This window comes from Fundulus heteroclitus, chromosome 10 (genome assembly GCF_011125445.2).
Source record: "Fundulus heteroclitus isolate FHET01 chromosome 10, MU-UCD_Fhet_4.1, whole genome shotgun sequence".
In the NCBI taxonomy this organism is placed as follows: Eukaryota; Metazoa; Chordata; class Actinopteri; order Cyprinodontiformes; family Fundulidae; genus Fundulus; species Fundulus heteroclitus.
This window is the reverse complement of record NC_046370.1, coordinates 11,267,814-11,291,030: the sequence shown is the minus strand read 5'-3', so window position 1 is coordinate 11,291,030 and position 23,217 is coordinate 11,267,814. Positions and strand designations below refer to the sequence as shown.

General features: G+C 39.2%; 2 protein-coding genes across 3 annotated transcripts in view; one reads left to right on the top strand and one right to left on the bottom strand.

Moving 5' to 3' along the window:
• Nucleotides 1–10,592: 10,592 nt before the first annotated feature.
• On the bottom strand, nucleotides 10,593–13,453 carry LOC105933878 (clarin-3). The gene is made up of 3 exons (XM_012873624.3): nucleotides 13,034–13,453; nucleotides 12,521–12,706; nucleotides 10,593–11,252 (listed from the first exon to the last, which is right to left on the bottom strand). The coding sequence occupies exons 1-3, from the start codon at nucleotides 13,257–13,259 to the stop codon at nucleotides 10,975–10,977; spliced, it is 690 nt and encodes a 229-aa protein (XP_012729078.2). The 5' UTR covers nucleotides 13,260–13,453; the 3' UTR covers nucleotides 10,593–10,974.
• Nucleotides 13,454–16,552: 3,099 nt separating this feature from the next.
• The window catches only part of ptprea (protein tyrosine phosphatase receptor type Ea), an 88,058-nt gene continuing 81,393 nt past the window's right edge, over nucleotides 16,553–23,217 (top strand). For both annotated transcript variants that reach the window (XM_021322229.2, XM_021322216.2), the window contains exon 1: nucleotides 16,553–16,687. The gene's annotated coding sequence lies outside the window, so the exon portion shown is untranslated. The remainder of the gene's footprint in view (nucleotides 16,688–23,217) is intronic.

Genomic DNA, 23,217 nt, shown 5'->3' with positions numbered 1-23,217 from the left:
TCAAGACAAGAACATTTCACAAGTAATTTCTATTATTTAACCAATCATTGTTTTACTAGTAGAGGCCCAAACACGTCAGGTGTATTTTACTCAAAAGCTGACTAATCATTAAAGCTGACTAGATGCATTGTTGTTGCTGAGAACATTTTTTTCCTGACAATTCCTGACAAAAAAAAAGAATAGAAAGCAACCAATCTTAAAACAAATTGGGAAACTGTAGTCAAACGCGTGAGACCATTTTGTCTATGTCAGGTCTACAACAATGTATAGATTCCCTTATAACAAAAATAAGATTGTGATCTTTGTTTTGCTAAAATATTGCATGTTTAGTTTATTTTCTCACTGGTAAAAATAAATAAAAATAACAATACCTATAACCTATGTACCCTATGTATTCATATTCATATATCATGCAATATCAGCAGTGAGACATGAAATTCACGTCTTTCTGCAGCAAAATATGTTTTGTTGCAACTGTTGCATGTGATGTGTCTTGCAGCAAATGGCAAGGTTTTTCAGAGAGACTTAATTTGAACAGGGTTGCTCTTTCTTATTCTTGTCTTCTGATTGGTTCCACGGAACATTTTCTGAATCCCACTTTATCAAATAAAAGAAACAAAAAGTGTGCAAAGAGACAAAGGCTTAAACTGTAACAATCCAGCTGTGAAGGGAAGAGGTCATGGTGGTTGCACAGACTGACAAATTGTTTCACATGCATGTAAACAGGCCTGAAGCGGTGCTGATTTGTCTGACATTCAGACAGCGTGTCTCCACGTCTGTGCCAAACGAGACAGAGCGCTCCGCGTCCTGCAGAGAGGCTGCATTGTCTCTCACGCAGGAGCCAATATCAGGTTCAGTTCTATTCAAAGAGCCCTCTCTTTTATTTGGAGAGACAGACAAGAAATCTTCATTTTATTTCAAGAATACAGTAAAACCACGGCGATAAATCAGAGGTGGAAACTTACGGATGAATGAAGTCAGATTGTGGCTATATTGAATTGCAGCAACATTCCTGAACTTGAACATCAGCGATCGTCTGCTGAGGATATATGCAGTATCTAATATCATGGATTTGAATGTCTCCTCTCTCTCTTATTATCCGAGGTGTTGATGTGGAGCTGACCAACTTGACAGATGAAGTTGTACAACAGCACAGTGGTGTTTTTCTTTCTTCTGACATCAGCGACATATATTCGAGGCAGGTGTGACAGTGATGGACGGCTTTATGGCGGAGCTTTGGGAAACCTTTAATCCGTTCGTGATGCTCAGTAGGGGGCACTTGAAGCCCGTTATTGGACAGTTTCTCCCCATCTGGCTTCTGTAAAAGACATTCAGTGCCATAAGATGCTTGAAATGCTTTACAGGAGACTGAACTTGGTAACCTACAAATCTGCAGTTTTATTTGTGTCTTTAGTTTTTTGTATTTTTTTACGTACTGTACCCTCCACAGTTAATGAAATAATCTTCTATTACCATAGTAATATATAATTCTGAAACAATAATCTTTTAATTTCTGTATGCTGAAACCAAATATTTACATACACTGTATAAAAAAGACACAACTATTTATTCTCAGTTAAATCAAGCTAAACACTTCCTGTTTTAGGTATTCAGGAAGGGGATAGTTTCTGTCTCTCATAAATGATGATGTTTTAGAGCAAAATGTGCCTATCAAGTCCAGTACAATGGCAAAAGACCTTGTTAAGATGCTGGCTGAAGCTGGAACAAGAGTGTTGCTGTCCAAAGTGAAATGAGTCCTGGGCTGAAAGGCCACTAAACGAGGAAGAAGCCATTACTCCAAAAGCAACATTAAGCAACAACGTTTTGTAAATGTATTTAGGGACAAATGCCTTCCTTTCTGGAGACCTGTCCTGATGTCTGGAATGGGCCTAAACTCCAGCCAACTATTGTTAGAATTTTGTAGAGGGATTCCTGAAACTTTCTACCTAAGTCAAATAGTTCAAAGGCACATAACAATGTTATATGCTTATAACATAGACCAAAAACCATTTGATTTTGATCAAATAAAGTTATATACACCAAGCCTCCATCTTCATAGTGTCTTGATAATCTTTTTTAAGGCTAAATAGAATCCAGCGCCGGGCGCAATGAGCAGATATAAAAAGATGTGGTGCCATCTACTGGCAGTATCGCAGAACTATAATAATGCCGGTTTTCTTAATTACTTAAACCGTATTAAATAATGCCAGACCGAGCCTGACCCTCTGTATTGCCACGTAGTAAAGCAGCAGCTCGGCGTGATCGAAGACCAAACATTATTAATTAAATAAACCTTTAAGAGCTTCATATCAGAACATTTACTCACGTCAGTCACCTCTGCGGTCACATCTGAGTGATCGGTGGGTTTAGCGTCCGCTTCAGTGAACACCAACGGTCATACTGTATTCCCAGTGCTATTCCAGTCTTTTCCGTCTTGAAATCATATTTTTTGCATTTTTCTTTACTGGATATTGGACCATTCTTCGTTGTTTCGCTGGGAGATGGTAATAGCTGTTAGCTGGTTCCTTGTTTTATCCCCTGCTGCACATGTGCAGTGTCGTACTTCCGTAGTTATTAGAAATAAACACGAGGGGCTTTATTTGCTAACAAACAGAGCAAAAACAAAGCATGAAACACCAAAATAACTACTAATATGCCAGCAGGACATGATAATATTTCATAAAAACGTTCTATGCAACCAGAGAGAGCTACTGACGTATAAGTTAAAAATGTCAAATAACGTGGCTATGCACCTTTAAAGTCAGTTCCACCAAATACAAAGGAAATGTATGTAGACTCCATTTAAACATCCTATCTCTTGTTATTCAAGCATCCAGCAAATTAAAATAAAACTTTCCTGAGTAAAAAAAATAATTATGTGTTAATATGTATGCAATATAACACAATGGCAGTTTTTTTGTTTTAATCTAGGTAAGCTGAAGTCATGTCCTGCTGGAGACCGTTCCAGGGTGTGTCCCTACACTCGCACAGAGATGGCCTCCAGCCCCCACCCTGTAGCCTAAGAGCTGCTCAGAGTAGGTAAAGAAAATAAATAAGTGAGCCCACATCAGCAGAAATATACAGTGCAAGCTATACTAATGAGCTTTGCACGTGACGGTGAGTGATTTGAGCTTACATCTCTACTTTTTGTCCAGCATAACTAACTAAAGTGTTGCTTCATGGCTTTTAGTAAGCCTGGACTGCTTTACAGCATCAATATCTAAAATACTTGGACCGACCGATTTACACTGAACACAAATTTTTTCCGGCACAGCTTGGGATTTCTGAAGAACTTTATTTTATATGTGAAAACAATATTTTTTAAAGCATTTTGGCGCATTAGTCCAAGTTTAGGCTGCGAATAATGACAGAGTTTTTAAAACCTAGTTTGTAATTATGGGCAGAACAAACACAAATAAGGGATTCTTAGTTTCCTCCGAAATAAAGTTAAAATCTTTTTTAACTTTTTTTCATGTTCGGAAACCCAGTTTCATGGGATGTTTTGCGATCTGAATGTATTATTACTCAACTATTCATTAATATATGTTCAAAACTGACCGCGTCATGAGTCATAGGACTCAATCTGTGAAAGTGGTTCAGAAAACATGCAATACTTACACACTCCGATTGAACATCACAGACTCTAGATGTTATATCTCTATGGCTGCGTTGCATTTAAGTGGTACTTCAAGATGATATGGTCTGACATCACTTTTGGATCACTTGGTTGCAAAATGAAGATAAAGTTATGATTTTTACTGATTGAGTTTCAGCTATTTTTCAAAATAAATACTGGGGGTGGGCGGGTGGGGGGTCTGCAAAGCTGGCAGCTGTAATTGCAGTGAAAGGTGGTTGTAGAAACCATTAAACCAGGTGGCAATAAACAAATTCACACCACCGTTTTTAGATTTTTATCTGTTAAAGGGAAAAAACTAAAACTAAAAATGTTTTCCTTCCACATGACAGCAATACACCATTTTATGTTAGACTGTTGAATAACGTATTAATCTAACCCATTGTTGTAATGTGAAAAAAAAAATCATGGGGAGTGAATAATTTAATCAAGCATGCAAATATTTGAGATTTGAAACTACTGAACTGGAACTCCCTTGATGGATTTGATGCTCCCATGTTTTTTGGATTTCTTAAATTGTCAACATGAGCTCCCTGTATTTTTTTTCCATCGCCCTCTCCGACTGACTGTGATGGATGTTAACAGCTTTTTTTTCAGTGTTCAGGTCAAAAGGCACCAATTTAGCTGAACCGTATTTTGTGTCAGTCGGTTAACTGTATCCTCATCCCTGTGCGCTGCACCCGATGTCATGCATCCCACCTGCCAATCAGGACCGCATTCATCAGGAGTGGTGTCAGGCTGCATGGGGCAGAGAAAGTGCTCGGTCTTCTTCACGTCCATCAACCCGGCCGTAAAGTGTCACGTGGCATCAGATTTTCCTTAAACCGCTTACAGAACAGCCTTTAAAATTCTGCACATGATAATCAGAGCCGGACATGTCTTTGTCTTTTTTTTTTTTTCCGGGTCTCTCTGTCCCGACCAAGTAAAGTGGAGAATTGGCTGCAGGTGATTTTAAGTAGATCTTATCTCCTGTTAACAGAGGCATGACACCATAATGGAGCAGCAGGGGTGCAATTACCTTTTAGTCCTCCTCCTTCCCCTCCTCCTTGTTCTTGTTCTGCTTCTCTCTCTGCCTCGGCCCGCACCTCAGCCCTGCCTGACAAATTTAGATTAATGGTGGAGATAACTAAGGAACCTGCCTACCTTGGAGTTTCAGTCACCAGACTGACTGTGACCCAGTGTGAGAGCACAGCAACTCAGACATGCAAGCAAACGTGGAAATTCAAATTTGATTATGAATTGATTGAATTTGACTTTGTAAAGTGCCTCAAAATTCAATTCAATTCAATTTTATTTATATAGCGCCAATTCATGAAGCATGTCATCTCAAGGCACTTCACAAAGTCAAATTCAATCAGATTATACAGATTGGTCAACAATTTCCTATATAAGGGAACCAGTTGATTGCATCAAAGTCCCAACAAGCAGCATTCACTCCTGGAGAAGCGTAGAGCTACAGGGAGAGTCGTCTGCATTGTCCATGGCTTTGCAGCAATCCCTCATTCTGAGCAAGCATGAAGTGACAGCGGAAAGAAACACTCCCTATTAACGGGAAGGAAAACCACCGGCAGAACCAGGCTCAGTATGAACGGTCATCTGCCTCGACCGACTGGGGTTACAGAAGACAGAGCAGAGACACAACAAGAGAGACAAAAAAGCACAGAAGCACACATTGATCCAGTAATCTGTTCTACATTAGACGGTAATAGCGGGTGATCTGTCTTCCCTGGATGATGTCACAGCTAACAGAGCGCCAGACCAGGTGTGCCTACTATGAAGAAAAAAAAGAGAGAAAAAAAAGTTAAAAGCTGAAATGACAACAGTCATTTCAATATAATGCAATGCAAAACTGAAGAACAGTAGAACAGTAGAGTAAGAAAAATAGGCCCTGATGTCCTCCAGCAGCCTAAGCCTACAGCAGCATAACTATAAAGGTAGCTCATGGTAACATTAGCCACTTTAACTATAAGCTTTGTCAAAAAGGAAAGTTTTAAGATTAGTCTTAAAAGTAGACGGGGTGTCTGCCTCACGGACCAAAACTGGTAGTTGGTTCCACAGGAGAGGAGCCTGACAGAGCCTAAAGATGGCATGTGTTATGAATTGGCGCTATATAAATTAATTTAATTGTATTGATTAGACGGACAACTGAAGAGCCCAAGTGTACATTTTGCATCCATCTTAAATACTGTCTTTCTGATAAAAAATTATTAAATGCTATAAGTGTTAATGGTTTTAGAGATATTTTGTTGCATTTTTCCCACTTTTTTTTAATCTTAATTTATTCGTTGTAGTACTATTATTGACGATGATGATGACCATAGATTCTTACATTTTTCTTATTCTGAATGTATTATCATTATGCTTTTTCCTAATTTTTTTTCAATATTATAATAATGTTGATGCTTGTGTGTTTTGCCATTGTACCGGTATTTTATTGTTATCATAATTACTCATTTAAACCACTTTTTATTTCTATATTTATTTTACTTGCAAGAATGTGTAAGTTGCTACACCTCTCAATTTGATTTTGTCATAAATATTTCTAATATCATAAATCATGTAAAGAATTGATTGATTAATTTGTCGAGACCTTTTCATCTCAAAATATCTGAGGGAATTTTTTTTATAGATCTCCCAGGACACCCCCTGCTCAACCTACCGCAGCCTCAAACACCTTCTACCTTAGGATAGACAGGTTCAAATATAATAATAATAATCATCTCGGATAATGTTTCATATTTGTATAGCCAATGAAATTAATAGGTTATATGAATTATATGGGAGGTCCAGTACTTTTAACTGCGTAATTTGAGTTAACCTGGCAACTTTATCACCTTTTATATTTTTAGTTGGCATTATTTCGGAGAATGTGTATGTAAATGATTTAAATTCCCGCTCCGTTATTATACCTATTCACACCACTCACAGGTATGAAATCAGCTCCCAGAGGTGGACTGGATCCCAGTCCTCCATCAGCCCTGCAGCGGGAGGTGTCCATTTCACCGGCTTCTGTGATGCTGGGCCTGGAAGGATAGGGTTTCACAGGTACAAAAGTTTCTGCTTTAATCCTATCAGCAGAGTGAGTGGTCAGGGCTTAGGGCTCCTGCTTTAATCCATGGGTTTATTCTCCATCCCGGTGAGCTCTGAGGCGGAGAGTTTGCAGGGAGGAAGAGATTAGTGACCCATCTCTGATTTTATTCAATCAATGTTTGCACAGCAAACAACAGGTCCGCTGCCGCACCGCAGTGCACCCAGAGGACGATAGAAATGGATGCGCTTCTCCTCTAGAATCTCTGGTTTGTGTTCAGAACATAAATGTCTAATTTTCTAATAAAGTTTATTTACTCTTGCTGTGTAATATCTATTAAGTTTGCAAATTGCATATTTGTCTATTGAGTGTTAAAGAACAGGTACATCTAGATTAATTAGAATAGCATTACAAATATACTGAACTACTGAAAACAAAGTGATTTATTTACAGTAATTCAATTTATAAAGTGAAACTCTTATATAGATTCATTACACACATAATTTGATCTTTCAAGTGTTATTTATATCATTGATTAATATGGCTTGCTGCTAATTAATTTAATCCTTAATTAAATTTCTTCGAAAACTACAATTTCTCCATAAATCCAATAAAAAAGTACATTCAGTGCAACAATTGTATGTTGTGGCAGCGGTATAGCTCTCTCAGTGATGGGTCAGACTGACTGACCTGACAGTCAGAGACACCCTCCACAACAAGGGTCACCCACAAAAAAAAAAAAAAAGATGGCTGTGTCCTAGCATTATAAGGGAAAGTTAAGTGGAAGGAAAATGTGATCGAAGCAAAGTAAGCAAGCCTGCATGGGCATTTTCCACTGCATTGTCTCAATAATTCATGTAAAAAAAAAAATCACAACCAAGTAGTGAATCTAATGCATACAATATACGATACATGGCCAACCTTTTCACGTCTGAAACATGTCACTCTGTATATAGTATTTGGTCTTTTTCTGTTTTACATATTTGAGATCATCAAAGAGATATTAATATCAAACAAATATAAGCTGTGTAAATACAAAAGCGGGATTTCAAATGATGGTTTCATTTGCATCACTCCTGGACTGAATATTTTCAATTTTGGCTCCATGCATGGGGTGGGGGACACTGTCCAACACTGATGTTTTTCCTTCTGTCTCCCAACACATGAACTGATTCGGAGGGGGGGCATCTTAGGACATTGATGGCCTTCCTGATGAGCTTATCTAACCGCTTCCTCTCAGCTGCTGCTCCAACAAACTGCATGGTGGAAGATGGCCGATGCCACCACGGTGTCCGGAGAGGTCTCAAGGAGTGGCCCAGGTACTCCAAAAGAATAAAAGTTTCAGTTTATGGATTAATTTACGGAAAATAATCATTTTCTCAATGTAATTCTGAGTTTAGTAGGTGGAGCTACTAATATCCACCTGTAGCTGAACAGAAAGTGTTGGGCGTATTCTAGCATTCAAAATAATTTTAAAAATACTAAAAGTAAAATGGTTATTGATAAGGCTGGATCATTCTACACAGGGCATGTTTTTTTTAAAACATTGAATACTGTGTTTGTGAAACCTAGACAGGCTAAAAACAGAAAAGTGTCCACCAAACTGATTACAAGCGTTACTTTGAGTTACCAACAGCTTCTTCAGCACCTTGGACGACATGGTTGATGTTCTCCTCTATGGACAGGCCAGAAATGTCTTTGATTCATGGTACAAAGCAGACATTCCCAGAAATTTAATACATATTCACTCTGAGAACAACAAAGCAGATTGCTTCATCCTTCTGCAGGTTCCTTGAAGTGTGAAACTTGAAGGAAGAGTGGCTCTTTTGAAGGCAGGTAGAAGGCGTTGCAGGGCTGAGAGGTGCTGGAAAGGGCATGTCCAAACAGACTTTAGTCCCTGAGTGATGGGGGCACGGGAAAACGTAACAGGACACCCCGGCCTTGCTCTGATGTCAACACGGTCATGTGAATCCCAGCTGTGAGCGCGTACGAAGGTCCAGGGGACAATAAGCAGGATCTGTTTGAGCTTTCACAGAATCAACAAGCTTTGTTACCGTCACTGCAATTTGTTAGCGGTGGGTGTGTGTTTTTAACCTTTGAAATGTAATAAAATTATGTCAAGTGTATCTTTATCTCTCATCAAAAAAATGTGTTTAGGCTGCAAAAGGGCCCTTCTTCACGAGCACTAAACTGATGAGAAAAGCTGCTGTTGCTGTAGTTGCCTGCAGCTGGGCTGGTTAAGGATGTTCCAGAAAGCTGACATTAGCCGGAAATAACAAAACCAGGTCTGATCATTGTCCTGTTGGAGAACCCGAATATGTCCAAGTTCCAGCCATCTTGATGCTGATTGAAGATTAAAAAGATTAGCCAGTCCTCTGCCTATATTTATCCACTTGGCTTGTGCAAATTGCCAATAACACTGGCAGCTAAACTGTCCCACAGCATGGCCCCATCACCTCCGTGCCTAGCAGTCGACACAATATTCTAAGGCCTGAAAGCCTCAACTTGTCTCCTCCAGGCGCTTCCTGGATTGTTCCCGGTCATCTTGTCGAATTTCTTTTTATCTCAGGTTAGCGGTTTGGGTATTTTCCCAGAATTCGGCAAAGATGCGTCTAAAGAATTTGTAATTGTTTTAATCTATGACATTTCACAGAAACTGCCTCCAGACTTTCTCATCTTGTGAAAATCTAAAGTTCTCTAAGAGGTTAATAGGCTTAACAGTAGAATATTGTGTTGCCCGCACCTTTTTTGCTGTTAATACGTGTGAACTGTTGTCAGATGTCTGCACACAGTAATTATTGGCATGAACTTTTGATTATTGTTGTGCTTTTAATGATTTATTTGAATTACAAACAGAACAGCTGGCTCACAATTTTTAAATTTAATGCTCATTTTCAAAAATCCCAACTTTCAAAAAGATGCATACAGGGTGAAATACATTCATAAACCATACGTACACAAAAGTACTTTAGCAAATTATCGAGAACCTACACACCTTTTGTAGCCTGGAGCATTTCCTGGTTTAAATCTGGCTGGTGTTGTGACCGTTATTCTTATCACAATCGGCATTGTTTGTTAAATTAGGTTCATTTCCTGCCACTTTAGCCAGCGCCTCAGCATAGTCTACAAAGTTCAATAACAGGTGAATAAATATGTTTTTTGGAAAACCCAGTTGTGGCCAAGTTTCAGCCATCTGCCACAGAAAAAAGAAGATTAGCATTAACATGGACTGAGAGGATGCTGACCAAGACAGACGAAAAAGTTCCAAAATTGACAACTAGATGTTCGACTGAAACGTGCAGCTCTCTACAAGGACACACCAAACGTCTACTGGAGACATCTTTTCTGGGCAGGCCAGACAAAAATGCAGATCTTACCTAAGATCAACAAAATATATATATATATATATATATATATATATATATATATATATATATATATATATATATATATATATACATATATACATATATATATATATATGTATATATATATACATATATATATATATATATATATATATATATATATATATATATATATATATATATATACTAAAGGAGAGGGTCAAGCTCTCCTTTAGTTTGTCACAAGGCAACTTTATCCAAATATAGCTCCTTGTGTCGCACCTAGCACAACATGCTGCCCTGAGATGTCTCCGCAGTTACATTTCACAGACGCTGACTTCTCCTTGCAATTGCATCATATGTCCAAGAGAGGGCAGCAGACGTCACTGAATACCCATTTATCTTTCCCATTCTTGTTAGGGCTGAATTTTCAGTCACCGGATTTGATTTTTTATTTATTTTTTTTTGGTTTGTGTTTAAATTTTCAAGACATATTTGGAAATTAAACTGAAAAACGGCTATTTATAAAAGTTACTTTTATTCAATGTGATATGGAAACTGATGTTCAGTGGATTAAAGCTGCAATATAACGTCCTGCTGATCGGTTAGTTTACTGTGAAAAATATGAAAATATATCGCATTGCACTAAGTACACTCACATTGTTCGTGTGTAAAATAAATAGGTTTGAACGAATGTAATTTCATGCGAAAAATTTTGCGAGATTGAAGAGGCTATCCAAACTTTTGATAAAACAGACAAATTAACTTAAAGCTGGAACATGATTAAACCTTTTCTCTAAAATGTTAAAACTGAATATAATGAACTGATTTCTACACCTTGTACACCAGGCAAGATGTTCATTCGTTCTTTTCTGTACAAAAACCATGATCTGCAATGATTTATTACAGTAGGTTCCCCCAGAAAGTCATAAGGAATGTGCAAAGTGTCACTGTCTGCATTATCACTAGTACATCATGATCTCCTTGGGAGCATCCTCTGTGGGCTTCTCCTGTTCTCGTCTGTGGGTGTAGGCGGCGTGGTCGTACAGGTAGATCAACAGGATGGCGAGCAGAGAGAGCACCATGTAAGGGATGAGAAGGATGCTCCCGACCAGCATCTCTGTCCTTTTCCCCGTCAGGTCCACGGGAGGAATTGAAGCGATGCTGGGTACCAACTGCTCTGCCATGGTGGTCACGTAGAGGTTCAGCACAAATATGATGAGGACCAATACGGACAAGCAGGCTGCGGAAAAGAAACATCACATTCAGCTCAACTGCATGAAACGATGATCCTGGTCTGGCACGGTGCATTGAAAAAGTAATCATATCCACACATATGTACAAAGCAGCTTGACACCCCACCAAAAGAACATTAAGAAAAAAAAAATCTTTTTCTTATGACCACTGCATTTTTTCCTTGTACTTTAAGCGCTTATTGAATGTTAACAAGTGTCTAGTTATGAATTGTAGCCTTCAGTCGCTGTTTTCCTCTGTAGGCCTTGGCTCCGGTTTTATTTTGGAAATCCGTCTCCTTTCGTGGGCTTTGCTTCCTTTGCTTCCTGTCTTCTCAGTTTTCTGCGACACACCCTGGTTTGGTATTTTGCCATTATCGAGTTAGGTTCTGTTCCGTTTAGCTGAAGTGTAGTTTTCTGGTTTCCGCGTTCGTCCCGTTCAGCTATTTCCTCCCGTTAGTTTTCCTGGCTTCCTCTCGTTGCCGTCACTCACACCTCTCTCTCTCTTTCTTAATTTTACCTAACCAGGAACGTCCCGTTGACATATGAAATGTCCACTGCCAGGGAGTCCCAGACAAAATAAGCAGCTGAACCTTCATTCGGAAATAGATAGACCTAAATCACCAAGTTAAAAGACAACCACCGTGGTCACTTAACACAACATGAGAGAAATGCTGAAGAAAAAAAGCGAATTAAAAAGCTAATTAAGAGTTCTGCTACAGCTGTCTTTGAAAGTTGTTTTGAGTTAATAAGTACCAGACTGCACCTGTTATAATGACTCGCCTGTTTTTTTCGCTTCAAGAATCAGCCTCCTATCATGTATATACCTCACGTGTCACTTCTTCCCATGGCGCCTCCAGCCCGTGTTTGTCATTACCGGAAGAGATTTAGTTTTTAAACTTTCACTTGCACTCTTCTCTGGCTGCTTTCTGCCCATTAAATGCTCCACTTGTATGATGGTCCTCACCACTACCACACACTGCCACGCTCCATGTCCAGCGGTGGGGGAGACCCCTTGCCTTTGTGGGTTTTCAGTTTTGCCATATTCTGTTTTCGGATGGTTGACTGAACAGTTCTTAGTGAGATAATCACAGCTTTGGCTAATGACTTCATTTTTTAGGAGTGTGAGATTAAAGGGGTTGAATACAAATCCATGTATGTTGCGCTCTTTCCTCTTCACGATTATTTACAAGGATTATGAAATAACTATACGAAGATGCAGAGGCACTTGTGATGCATGAGCACTACTGCAAGGCAACCTCATTCTAGCACCACTCACCGCTGATGGAGGAGCATGTGTAAACCCCGATGGGCCCCATGTAGGTTTCGTAAGGGTTACTGACGCTGTTGTAGAGCGAGATCAGGATGCTGAGGGCGGAAGACAGCAAGCACAGGACCAGCAGGCCCAAACACAGACCGTGGAGAGCCAGAGGAGTCACTTCTATATTCGACAACGCTGAAAAAACTGCAGACAGACATGAAACGTTAGACTAGTACTGGGTTTATGAAATAAATACCATTATGCAAGTATCAGTGTTTTCTTTGAGACCTTTTAAGTGGTCCAGAATTAAGTGTTTTTTTAAATACATATACATACATATATATATATATATATATATATATATATATATATACATATATATATATATATATATATATATACATATATATATATATATATATATATATATATATATATATATATATATATATATATATATATATATATATATACATATAAGCTTTTTAATCTTAAGGAAACCATGGGTTAAACAAATTGCCGCATAGTTACCTGAAAAGGTATCCTGATTGCCAAAGCCTGGACAAGAGTCTCTTACTAAAATTCCATTGAAAAGGCCCAAAGTGATTTCTGCAGTTCCATTGTTGGTTACAAGTCCTGAGCATTCCATGGTCGTTTTAGACCACTTGGTGGACATGGCATATCCAAGCAGACCGACAGATATGGCGGTTAGCATCGCGCTGAACATAAAATAAAGAGTCTTCGTTCCAGAAGGCATTTTGTCTGTTTCCCAGATGTTCCTGTTAAATCGAAATCCAAGCGTCTTTTCGGTTAAACACTTCTGAAGCCGGAGCAAAAGGGAGAGGACAGTTTTTTCTGTCTTCCGTGGACACTTTGCATGAGTTACCTCTCGTAGGTGGAGCGAGATGTGGACTCTGGGGTCATAAAAGCTCCTGTTTATGACTGCGACCTTTGGAGTGACAAGAGGAGAGACATAGGTGGTTGTCATAGTAGGGACAGTTCCACCCAAACATGATAACGTTCTCATGTCAGTGGAGAGTGTGTGAAATAAATCATAACGGAGGTCTCTACATAACGCAGGGATTCTTTATTAAGGAACAAGGGAAACAATGGGGACTCACTATCACATTAAGAATTAAAACATTTTAAACTAAAGTTCCCTTAAGAGCCACTTTTATAGATCTGTGTTTGCGATCTTGGATTTAAGGTCCTGTTCTTTATATTCTCATAAAAGCAGATTAATAATTCACTTTACTTCTTTTAAGTTCCTGGAGGAATAATAATCACTGAATCATATGAATGTGTCACCAGCGAAGGCACTAAACCCACGGCAGGCGGTGGTCATGATTACATGATGACAGTTCCTGTGAGGAAACAATAATAGAAATGCAGCCATGAGGACAAACACTGCAAGCCAAGAGAAAAATGATTTTGTACTTCGTCCGACTGGGAAGCATCCAAGAGGATCACCAGAAGGAAATTTGACAAAATTTAGAACTATCAAAATGTTAGAATTAACAAGTGAAAATGGTGGAACGATCAGCTTACCTTTAATTTGACTAGATTTTAATGAATAATTATCAATAAAATGGATAGAAGTTTAAAAGCTAGAAGACTCCAAAGAAAAATTATATAGTAACATTTTTAAAAACAAACTTACTCAAAATGTTGACATTGTTAGGGTGGTTTCACACAAACTATCTAATTTGATTACTTCAACTAATTAATTGCTCTGTTTTACATCGACTTAGACTTTAGACCAGGGTTGGACCACGGCAATATGACTGAAAGCTATGTTCCATAATAAACTGTAGATATGATATTTATGAGCTGCTAGTGATACCAGCAGTCATTGCAGTTGATTCTAAAAATAATGCAACACGTCATACTAACATCTAAAACTGTTTTCTAACTGTAAATAAGATTTTGTTTAAAAAAAAAACTGATTAAAAAAGCATTTCACTGAATGTTTAGTCACATCATATTAATTAAAGGTTCAATCCTTGTTCTCCAGTAAATAACTTGAGTAAATAAATATTGCCGTAATAGAGGATTTCTCCTCCAACAAAATTCCTCTGTTATTGCTTTTTTTCATCAAAACAAACTTTTATATCAGACAAAATTCAACACAAAAGCAGTTTGCGAATCATTTATTAAGAGAAAAGGCCAACCAAACCAACCTGGTAACTCGTCGTGCCACTCTCGGCGGCACCCTATGATGTTTCGCATCACTGTGAAATCATTTTGACTCTCACCTTGGAACTCTTTCACGGATGCCACTGATGGCCAGTCACTTACTTATAGTTGAACTTTGACCTTTACTGAGGCAAGTAAGGCGTGCAGCGCTTTAGCTGTCATTCTAGGTTCATTTGTGAGTCGGTGAGTCATCGATGCTCTCATGGATTAATATTTTTTTGAGTTGGTCACTCTTGGGAAGGTTCCTCACTGGTCCATGTTTGTGCCATTCATGAATAATGGCTTCACTGTGGTTCACTGGACTCCCAAAGCCTTAGAAAAGTTATTGATCATTACAGAATAAGCTCGGTCTGTCAGCAGGAGGTGAGCCACTGCAGGGCTGTGTCACAGAAACCAACACAGTGGTATAGCGGTCTGGAAGAGAGACGAACAGAGTGATCAACTGTGTCAAAAGCAGCGGTGAGGTCTAACAAAACCAGAATAAGAGGGCACTTTGCATCAACAGACATAGCAATGCTGTTGTGCACTGTTAACTAGACAGACACAATGCGATGCTGTGATCTGAAGCCACACTGAAATTTTTCTAGAATAGAGAGAGGACAAATCAGAATTGATAATATCAAGCAGTTGAGTTGTGTGTGTGTGTGTGTGTGTGTGTGTGTGTGTGTGTGTGTGTGTGTGTGTGTGTGTGTTTCTTAGCAGGGTTCTGACCACAGTTTGTTTAAAATCCACCAGCACAGTTCCTGGATGTGTTACACGCTTACAAGTAAAAGGGCTTTCACACGAAAATAAAAAACAATTTGAAACGGGGGTGGGGGGGGGGGGGGGGAGCTTTCCCTCAAGAGTCCATGTGATATTTTCCATTAGAAAAGAAATGGGTATGGGTTGGAAAAAGAACACATAAGATGTTAAAAGAAAACTGGGAACTGGCAAATTAGCCCGAAAAAAGCGGGATAAATTCTTCCTTATAAAGAAGATTATATTATATATGAAAGATTTATATTCAGAGACAATACAGACCAAGCAAACCACATTGCTTGGTCACATGTTGGATGAGATCCATTTGTTTGAAAAGCATAAGCCAGGCATTTCCAAAGTGTCCCGAAGGCCATTTGTGGCCCCCGGACTGATTTTCTTGAAATGCAGTTGTGCTCCCCCCCCACACACACACAACTGCATTTCAAGAAAGACTTGGTCCACTAGCAGAGGTGGCTGATGGAGATGGAAGCTTTTAGTTTTTAATCAGGAAATATTTTTTACAGAAAAGTAAAAATCTTACAACTGAAAATGTTAAGTACAACACAAAGTATTCATCTTTTAATAGACACACTTTTGTCATTCTTTTTAATTTCATAGTGACATTTATCCAATGCCATTTATTTACTCAAATGCAGACTTCAGTGCACTAAAATCTGCTTTTCATTCAATTACAGCAAGTGTTGTCAAAGAACAATTGACCCTAATACTGTTCTTATATTGATAGACTTCAGTGTAGCATATCGCAAAATTAGATTTTTCAAAAAATACTTTGCAAACCGGATGATAACAAATGAACAAATACTTTTTTTAACCTTTGGATGTACAGTGATTTACAATTCATTTCCTACAGAAAACTGACTCATTTATGTAAAATTATAATATTTTTAGAGCAGGTAAAAAAATTAAGACAATTTCTTTTTTTTTCTTTAAATTTTTTTTATTATTTTTTTTACTCCCTCGAATTCCTTTGAGTTGATAATTTTGGCCCATGAACTGAAAGGTTTGGATTCCCCTGGCATAAGCATTTGTGAGCATGTTGTAATGCAGCTGTCGGCCAGCAGGTGTCGCCCTGTCCTGGCAGCCTGGGTGTTGCAGCTGACAGGCAGCCTCTGTTGTGTTGGAGTAAACCTCTAACTCCACCTTCTCCACTGACAGGCGGCAGCGCTGAACCCCTGCCTCTCTCCTTCCCAGACATTCTACGCTCAGGACTTAATTTCCAAAGCCATAAAGGTGAGTTATTTGTCTTTAGTTCGTCGCTTCGTCTTTAAAAAAACCAAACAGTGTTCATTAAGCTGGCAGAAAACGTCCTCATTTCAGCGGCGTGTTTCTCCGTGATACCTGTCTTTTACGCACCGCGGCAGGCAGCGGCGTGCTCGTTTTTTTTCCTCCCATATGAGGGCTCCATTTCAGGTGCGTTTGTTGCTTTAGTGCTTGAGTGAACTCGTCCATCGGCTTGGCTCACCTTGTTTTTGTTTTTTGGAAGCCGTTCTCCTGTCAACCTGCAGCGTCTTCGGGCGACCCTCCGGTGCGTCAAAGTGGGTTGGATGGATCAAGCTTTGGGAGTTTCTCCCGCCTGGTTTCCTTGTCTTCATATTCTCCGTGTCTTCTTCCTTATTTCCAATAAAACATTCGCATTCTTCTTATATTCTGACCCTGACTCGGTTTCTATGTGGGCTTCTGTTGAGCCACTTCCAACATGTCGGTGAGCTGCAGCTGGATTGATGGATCTGCCATGAGTTATTTCTCCTCCTCGCTGCATGTGTTAGCTGAGGATTTATGTTTTTTTTTTTTTTTTTGCTCATCATGGATGACTGTGTGACATGTATTAATCCCTTTAGGCAGGCTCTGTAGCAGGGGAGGTCAGAGGTCAGGGACAGCAACAGATCAGCATCCTTGTTGCAGATCGCCTGCAGCCCACAGCTGGATGATCCACATGAAAAATGTGACACAAGGTTCAATGTTTCTCTTTGCATTTAGTATGTGAGCAACATTTTCTTCAGAGTCCTATAAAACATATAACTTTTAAATGACACCAGGATCGTGTATGCAGATTAGAAATTGAAAGAGCGGCAGTGTTTTCAAAGCTGAAATTCTTAGTTTACATTGAAAACTGTAAAATGTTGTGACCCAACATTGCCATCCATCCATCCATCCATCCATTTTCCGAAACGCTTAATCCCTCATGGGGTCACGGGATAAAATGCCTAATTCCTAAGGTCTTTTTTTTTTTTAAGTACTGTGATGAAACGCTTGACAGCAATAAAAAACAAGGCGTGTTCTGCTCTTTTTTTTTTATAGAGATGTGTTAATTGCTGGGCCAGAGATCACAATTTGACAGTTTTCTGGGATTCCTACACATTTTATGTCAAATTCCGATACTTGTCTTGATCAATTTTCCAGCATTCTCAATCCCTTTTAACAAACATTGAAATGTGAATTTATCGTGAATTAATGGCAGATAATTCTACACTGTTCAGTCTGCAAAAACCACAGACTGTAAGCAGGGAATGAATAAAAAAAATTGATGAATAGTTGGTTGATTGGATGGACAAATAGGTGGAGAAATTAAGGGGTCTTTTAGACAATGGGATAGGGAATAAAGTTTCAAAATATTTGTATTTTTCCATGCTCAATTTCCTTTTTATCAAAGTCATTCAGACCTGGAAACTAAATAAATTAAATAGCAGATTTTTCCAGAATGCACTGGACCTCTGTTTTCCCCTTGATCTGCTCTGATTAGTTGGTTACCTGCAGGTCAAATACTGAAAAATCTGTATAAACACAACCACCAGCAGCTTGTTTAAAAAAAAGAAGATTAAGGGCAATTGTGTTGATGCATAAATGGGGATAATCTTGTAACCTAATTTTCTGTTGGATTCAATAACACTACATCTATGAAAGAACCAGCGGCGCACGTTTCCTCTGGTTTTATGTGACTTGCTCATAGTAACATGCATGTTTCAGGGACGTTACTAGAGTCTGAGTGCAGGGGGCCAAAGCCCATGCCGACCAACCAATCTTCAAACCTAAATTGGTTTTATTAATGAAGTTGGTGCCATTTGTAGCAATACCTGTTATACAGCTTTTTTGATGTCGTTGTTGTTCTTAATTTGTCAGCCAGTTTAAGTTCCTGAGTAAATGTTATTTAAAAATTGTTATGTTGGATTGTGTTTACGAAACATAATTCCAGCGAAAACATTTGTCATTGCATTAAAAAATTATTTAGTAAATGTATGTATGTACCTATTATATGGGCCATGTACTAAAACATGTAGTTTCCAACAATAAAATGATAGGGTGGCTTAGGAACATTTTAGCTGGGCTTCACCTCATGCTTTTAGCATGCTTGCTAATTAAGTTTTGACTTAACAAAAACAGCGATATTCTCAAAACCTGAACTCACCAAAGCTTTATGGGGCTTAATGTGTAAAACCAAGCTACTCACAGATGTGTCATTTCACCAACACCAGCATTTACTATAAAATCAAGCCTACGTTTGAATAGCTCTACATATTATCTCATATTAAGCATTTTGACCTTCATGGATGCCTATTAGGAAATAAAATCCAATTACAAATCTGGTTAAAAAAAGAAATAAGTAAAAGCCAACTGATTAATTATATTGTTTCAAATTAAATGTTTGCTTTAGAAATGCATTGTTTTCTGTTTTCTTCGATATCTGACCTACTGATTTGGATATCTTTTCCAGGCAAAGCAGGTCTCATTTTGTGGAATCATTCATAAACAACATAGTTCAAAGTGTTTTACAGGAGAAAAATTTCAATAAGATAAAAAAAAAAAAATCACATTAAAGTAGCAGTAAACTAGAGATGTACCGATCAGGCCAATACTGTTTTCTGTTTTTTGATTTGCTATTGTCTCAGCTGTAGATCCCTATGTTGGCCAATTATTAGTATTTTTTTTAACTAAGGATTATAACACATATAAAAACCTGTGTATTAAAGAAACAAAAAGTAGAAAAAAAAGAAAGTCAGATTTTATTTCTTCCAGAGCGTGACCTGCTATCAGCCACACGTGATAGAGTTCCTCTGAGAGGAATCTGGTGGCCTTCATTTGCTGTTCTGGGACATTAAGCTACCCTTTTAGCTAGTAATATTGTCCTGCCACAATGTATGCGTGTCCCTTGAACTTATTTTGACAGTTGCTAGTCGTCATGACAGAATTTGTCATCGTAACAAATAATTTGTAGTTATTGATCGTTTTTATGCATTTGACCATTTGAAGCTTTGTCATGTAGTCTCCCTGTTTATGTACGGCAACCATTGATTATCCTCCATTCAGCTCCTTTATATGCTTTTCCTGTTTCTTTTGTGTTGCTCCATAATTAATTTTTTAGGGTAACAGCCTCTATTAAACCCTTCCTTGCTGTTCAACTTTGAGAATTAAATACCTTGAGAAGGAATGAGCTCTTTATTGTCATACAGAGTTGCTGCTAAATTACTTTGAATAAATCTGTTAGTCAACCTGACATGGCCAATTACGGCAGATTAAAGCGGGGCTGCTTCCTGAATGAGCAAACGAGAGAAGAATTCATGCTTATAATTGGCTGAGATTAAGTTGCATCAGCTCCGAAAATGAGAAATTATCGACGAGAAGCACATTCAGAGGCAGGCGGACCTGATTTCTCTTCGTCTGGACCGATATCAAAGCTAACTGGTGAACATTTGGAATTTGAATTAATGACTTGATTATCAGTCATCTTGATTTGGATGTCTTTACTTTCCACTCTGTCTTGACACTGTGCGATGTGTCACAGTGAGTGCATGTTTATTTGTGCAACATAAATCCAAGTCCTCTGGCAGAACCTAACCTATTATATCTGGAAATAAGCCATCTGTATTTAGTACGAGATGTTTAGTAAATTTCCAAACAAACAGTTTTTATAGGAATTTCAGCAAACAACATAAAGGTATCAAAGTTTACAAATTGTAATTCAAATAATCTGCATTTAACCTGATGTATGTCACTCTATTCCCGATTTAAAGATTATGAAATAGAACTGACTGACTGTAAATTACTCCAAAGGCCTCAAAAGTAGTAGATGCTACATCAATGCTGCTATTTCATCAGTGTTGTCCAACCTACCAAATATTAATTATTTAAAAGAACATCAGAGAATGGCTTTGAAGGCTAGTGGAAACAATGTTTTCGCCCTTCTCCCGGCCAAGTTTGGCAAGAGCTTGTAGCACATCAGTAAAGATGACGGACAAGCGGTTTATCCAATCATATGCAAGGATTTTTGATAAGGCCATTCCTTCTGAAATACATCTCCAATGGAGCAATCCCAGATGGATGTATGGATCTCTGTGAAATGAAATCCGTCTGGTGAGAGTCAGGTTACTAAAATGGTGGCAGATGTTGAAAGAGACTCATAAGCCACATGTGCAATTCAGCACAAGTCATGTAGGGGACCTGTGGAAGAAGGTGATCTGGCCTGAATACAAAATGCTCGGTAGAAGAAAACTTGACACCTTCACCTTGGACACACTGTCCCTATACTGAAACATGGTGGTGGCTGCATCATGCTTTGGGATGCTTTTCTTAAGTAGGGATAGGGACGCAGATCATAATAGATGAGATGTATGGCGCTATATAGTAACAGTCCTGGAAGATTCCCTGTTATAGGCTGCAAAAGACGTACCGAGGTGGAGGCTTACCTTCCAACAGGACAATTCCCAAACATGTAGCCAGAGCTACATTGAATGGTTTAGAATTAAGGCAGATCTATGCGTTGGAATGGTCTAGTCAAAGATGCTCTCTGCCCAGTCTGACTGATCTTGAGCTTCATCGTTATTGAGAACAAATATTTTAGTCCATCCATCCATTTTCCAAACCGCTTCTCCCTCATGGGGTCGCGGGGGGTGCTGGTGCCTATCTCCAGCGTTCACTGGGCGAGAGGCGGGGTACACCCTGGACAGGTCGCCAGTCTGTATATGTAAAAACCCGATAAAGGTATAATCCCTAAAACCTGCAGCTGTAATTGCTGCAAAATGTGCTTTCTACGGTGAGTTGACTCAAAGGGAGGTGGGGGTAGAATCTGAACCCAGCCTGGACAAAGATTATTGTTTGGCAAACATTTAGAAAACAAAAGTTTTATTTGCCTTCAACTTCAGAATTCTGCACTGCTTTGTGTTGCTCTATTGCATAAAATCCATACACAATATATTGAAGTTTGTGGTTGCAACGTGACAAAACGGGGGAAAAAAGGTTAACCAGGTCCGGCTACCTTTGCACGCTTGGTGATCTAACAGCTTGTAGTGGGGAATGTATTTGGACATAATATAGGTGCTCCCCGCTCTTTGCTTCTGTCGTCCTGGCGGTGACGATATCTGCTGTAAACGTTGCGTGCAGCGAAACGCTTCCACTGGGTGGGCCAATTCGGCGGAGATATAAAGGAGTTTAGGTGAAGTTTGTTTGCACCAGATGGTGTTTAATCTCTCAATAAAACAGTGCTGCTTGCTAACTTCAGCTTACGTCTAATTATTCTTTAACACTTCCGAGTTGCCCCCCCCCTGTTGTAAACTGTAAAATGGTATATTGGCAAAGGCTGTGAAGTGGATGCTGTGTGAGTGTGGGCGTGCTGGGTGAAATAAAACATGCTGCATGTGCTGACTGATAAAATCCACAGCGAGCTTTTTGGGAGGAACTAGCCGGGCAAAAACCCGGAGTCTCTAACAGCTTGCTGGATATTAAGTTGAACATAACAGCCCTCCGGTTTATCCCAAATCTTTTCCCAGCTTTGCGGTGGCTCCCCCGAAATACTAAAGACTCTCATTCTGAGCTGTCTTGGTGCGAGGACTCAAAGCGCTCTGCTCTCTCCCGGGCCGAAAACGCAGGGACCGTTTGTCATGCAGGCAACGAGAAAATTAATTAGAGCACATTTCAGGGACGAGCCCAGCCTGAACAACGCGCTGATCGTCTGCCAGCGAAAAATGGTATCAAGCCTGCATCATAACAACATAGAAGCGGGTGGCTGTGCAGTGTTCTGGAAATCTTTTCATCCGTCCGTCCGTCCACCAGTCTTTTGAAGTGTCTGCTAATACTCTACCTGTCAGTCTGTTTTCTGTCCATCCATTTCAACCATCCGGTCCATTTATTGAGCCACAGCTAAAATAGCTGTACATTTTGTCAGAGATCAATGTGAGAGGGGTAAAGAGTGCGTTTAGATCCTTCCTGTCATCCGTCCTGGCTCTTCCTCACTCTCTGATTTGTGCAGGCCAGCCCGCAGCAGAAATTAACTTTTAAACATTTCTACTATAGAATTGGGCCTGATGGAAATTTAACTCTGGAAAAGGATAGAAGTTTGACATTAAAGCTGTAGGAACCTTTGGTTATAGGGAGGTCTTTTTTGACGCAAATGGGAATTGTATTTTTTGTTTTATTAAACAGAACAGTGGAAGCCTGCTACGGCACATTAGGCTGCAGTGTGTTGCAACCGCAGGCCTGTTTGTGCTTGTGGGCTAGTGCTGCAGAAGGCAATGTTTAGATTTCTGCGTCATGCAGAAATTATTTAAGAACGATAAAGCAAAAAAGTTGTTTATGTCAGACACAGAAAGGGGATAAGGATCTTATCGCTCTCTTTTATTTGGAAAGGGCAGTCTTAGCTATTCCGAAACCAAATAACAGGAAGAGGTCGTTTGAGGTCTTGTGTGGATCGCTTTGGACGTCATATTTATTAGATTTTAGTGTGAATCACACCGAAACCTTGGAAAGCAGAATCGGGGCACCGCAGCGGAGCA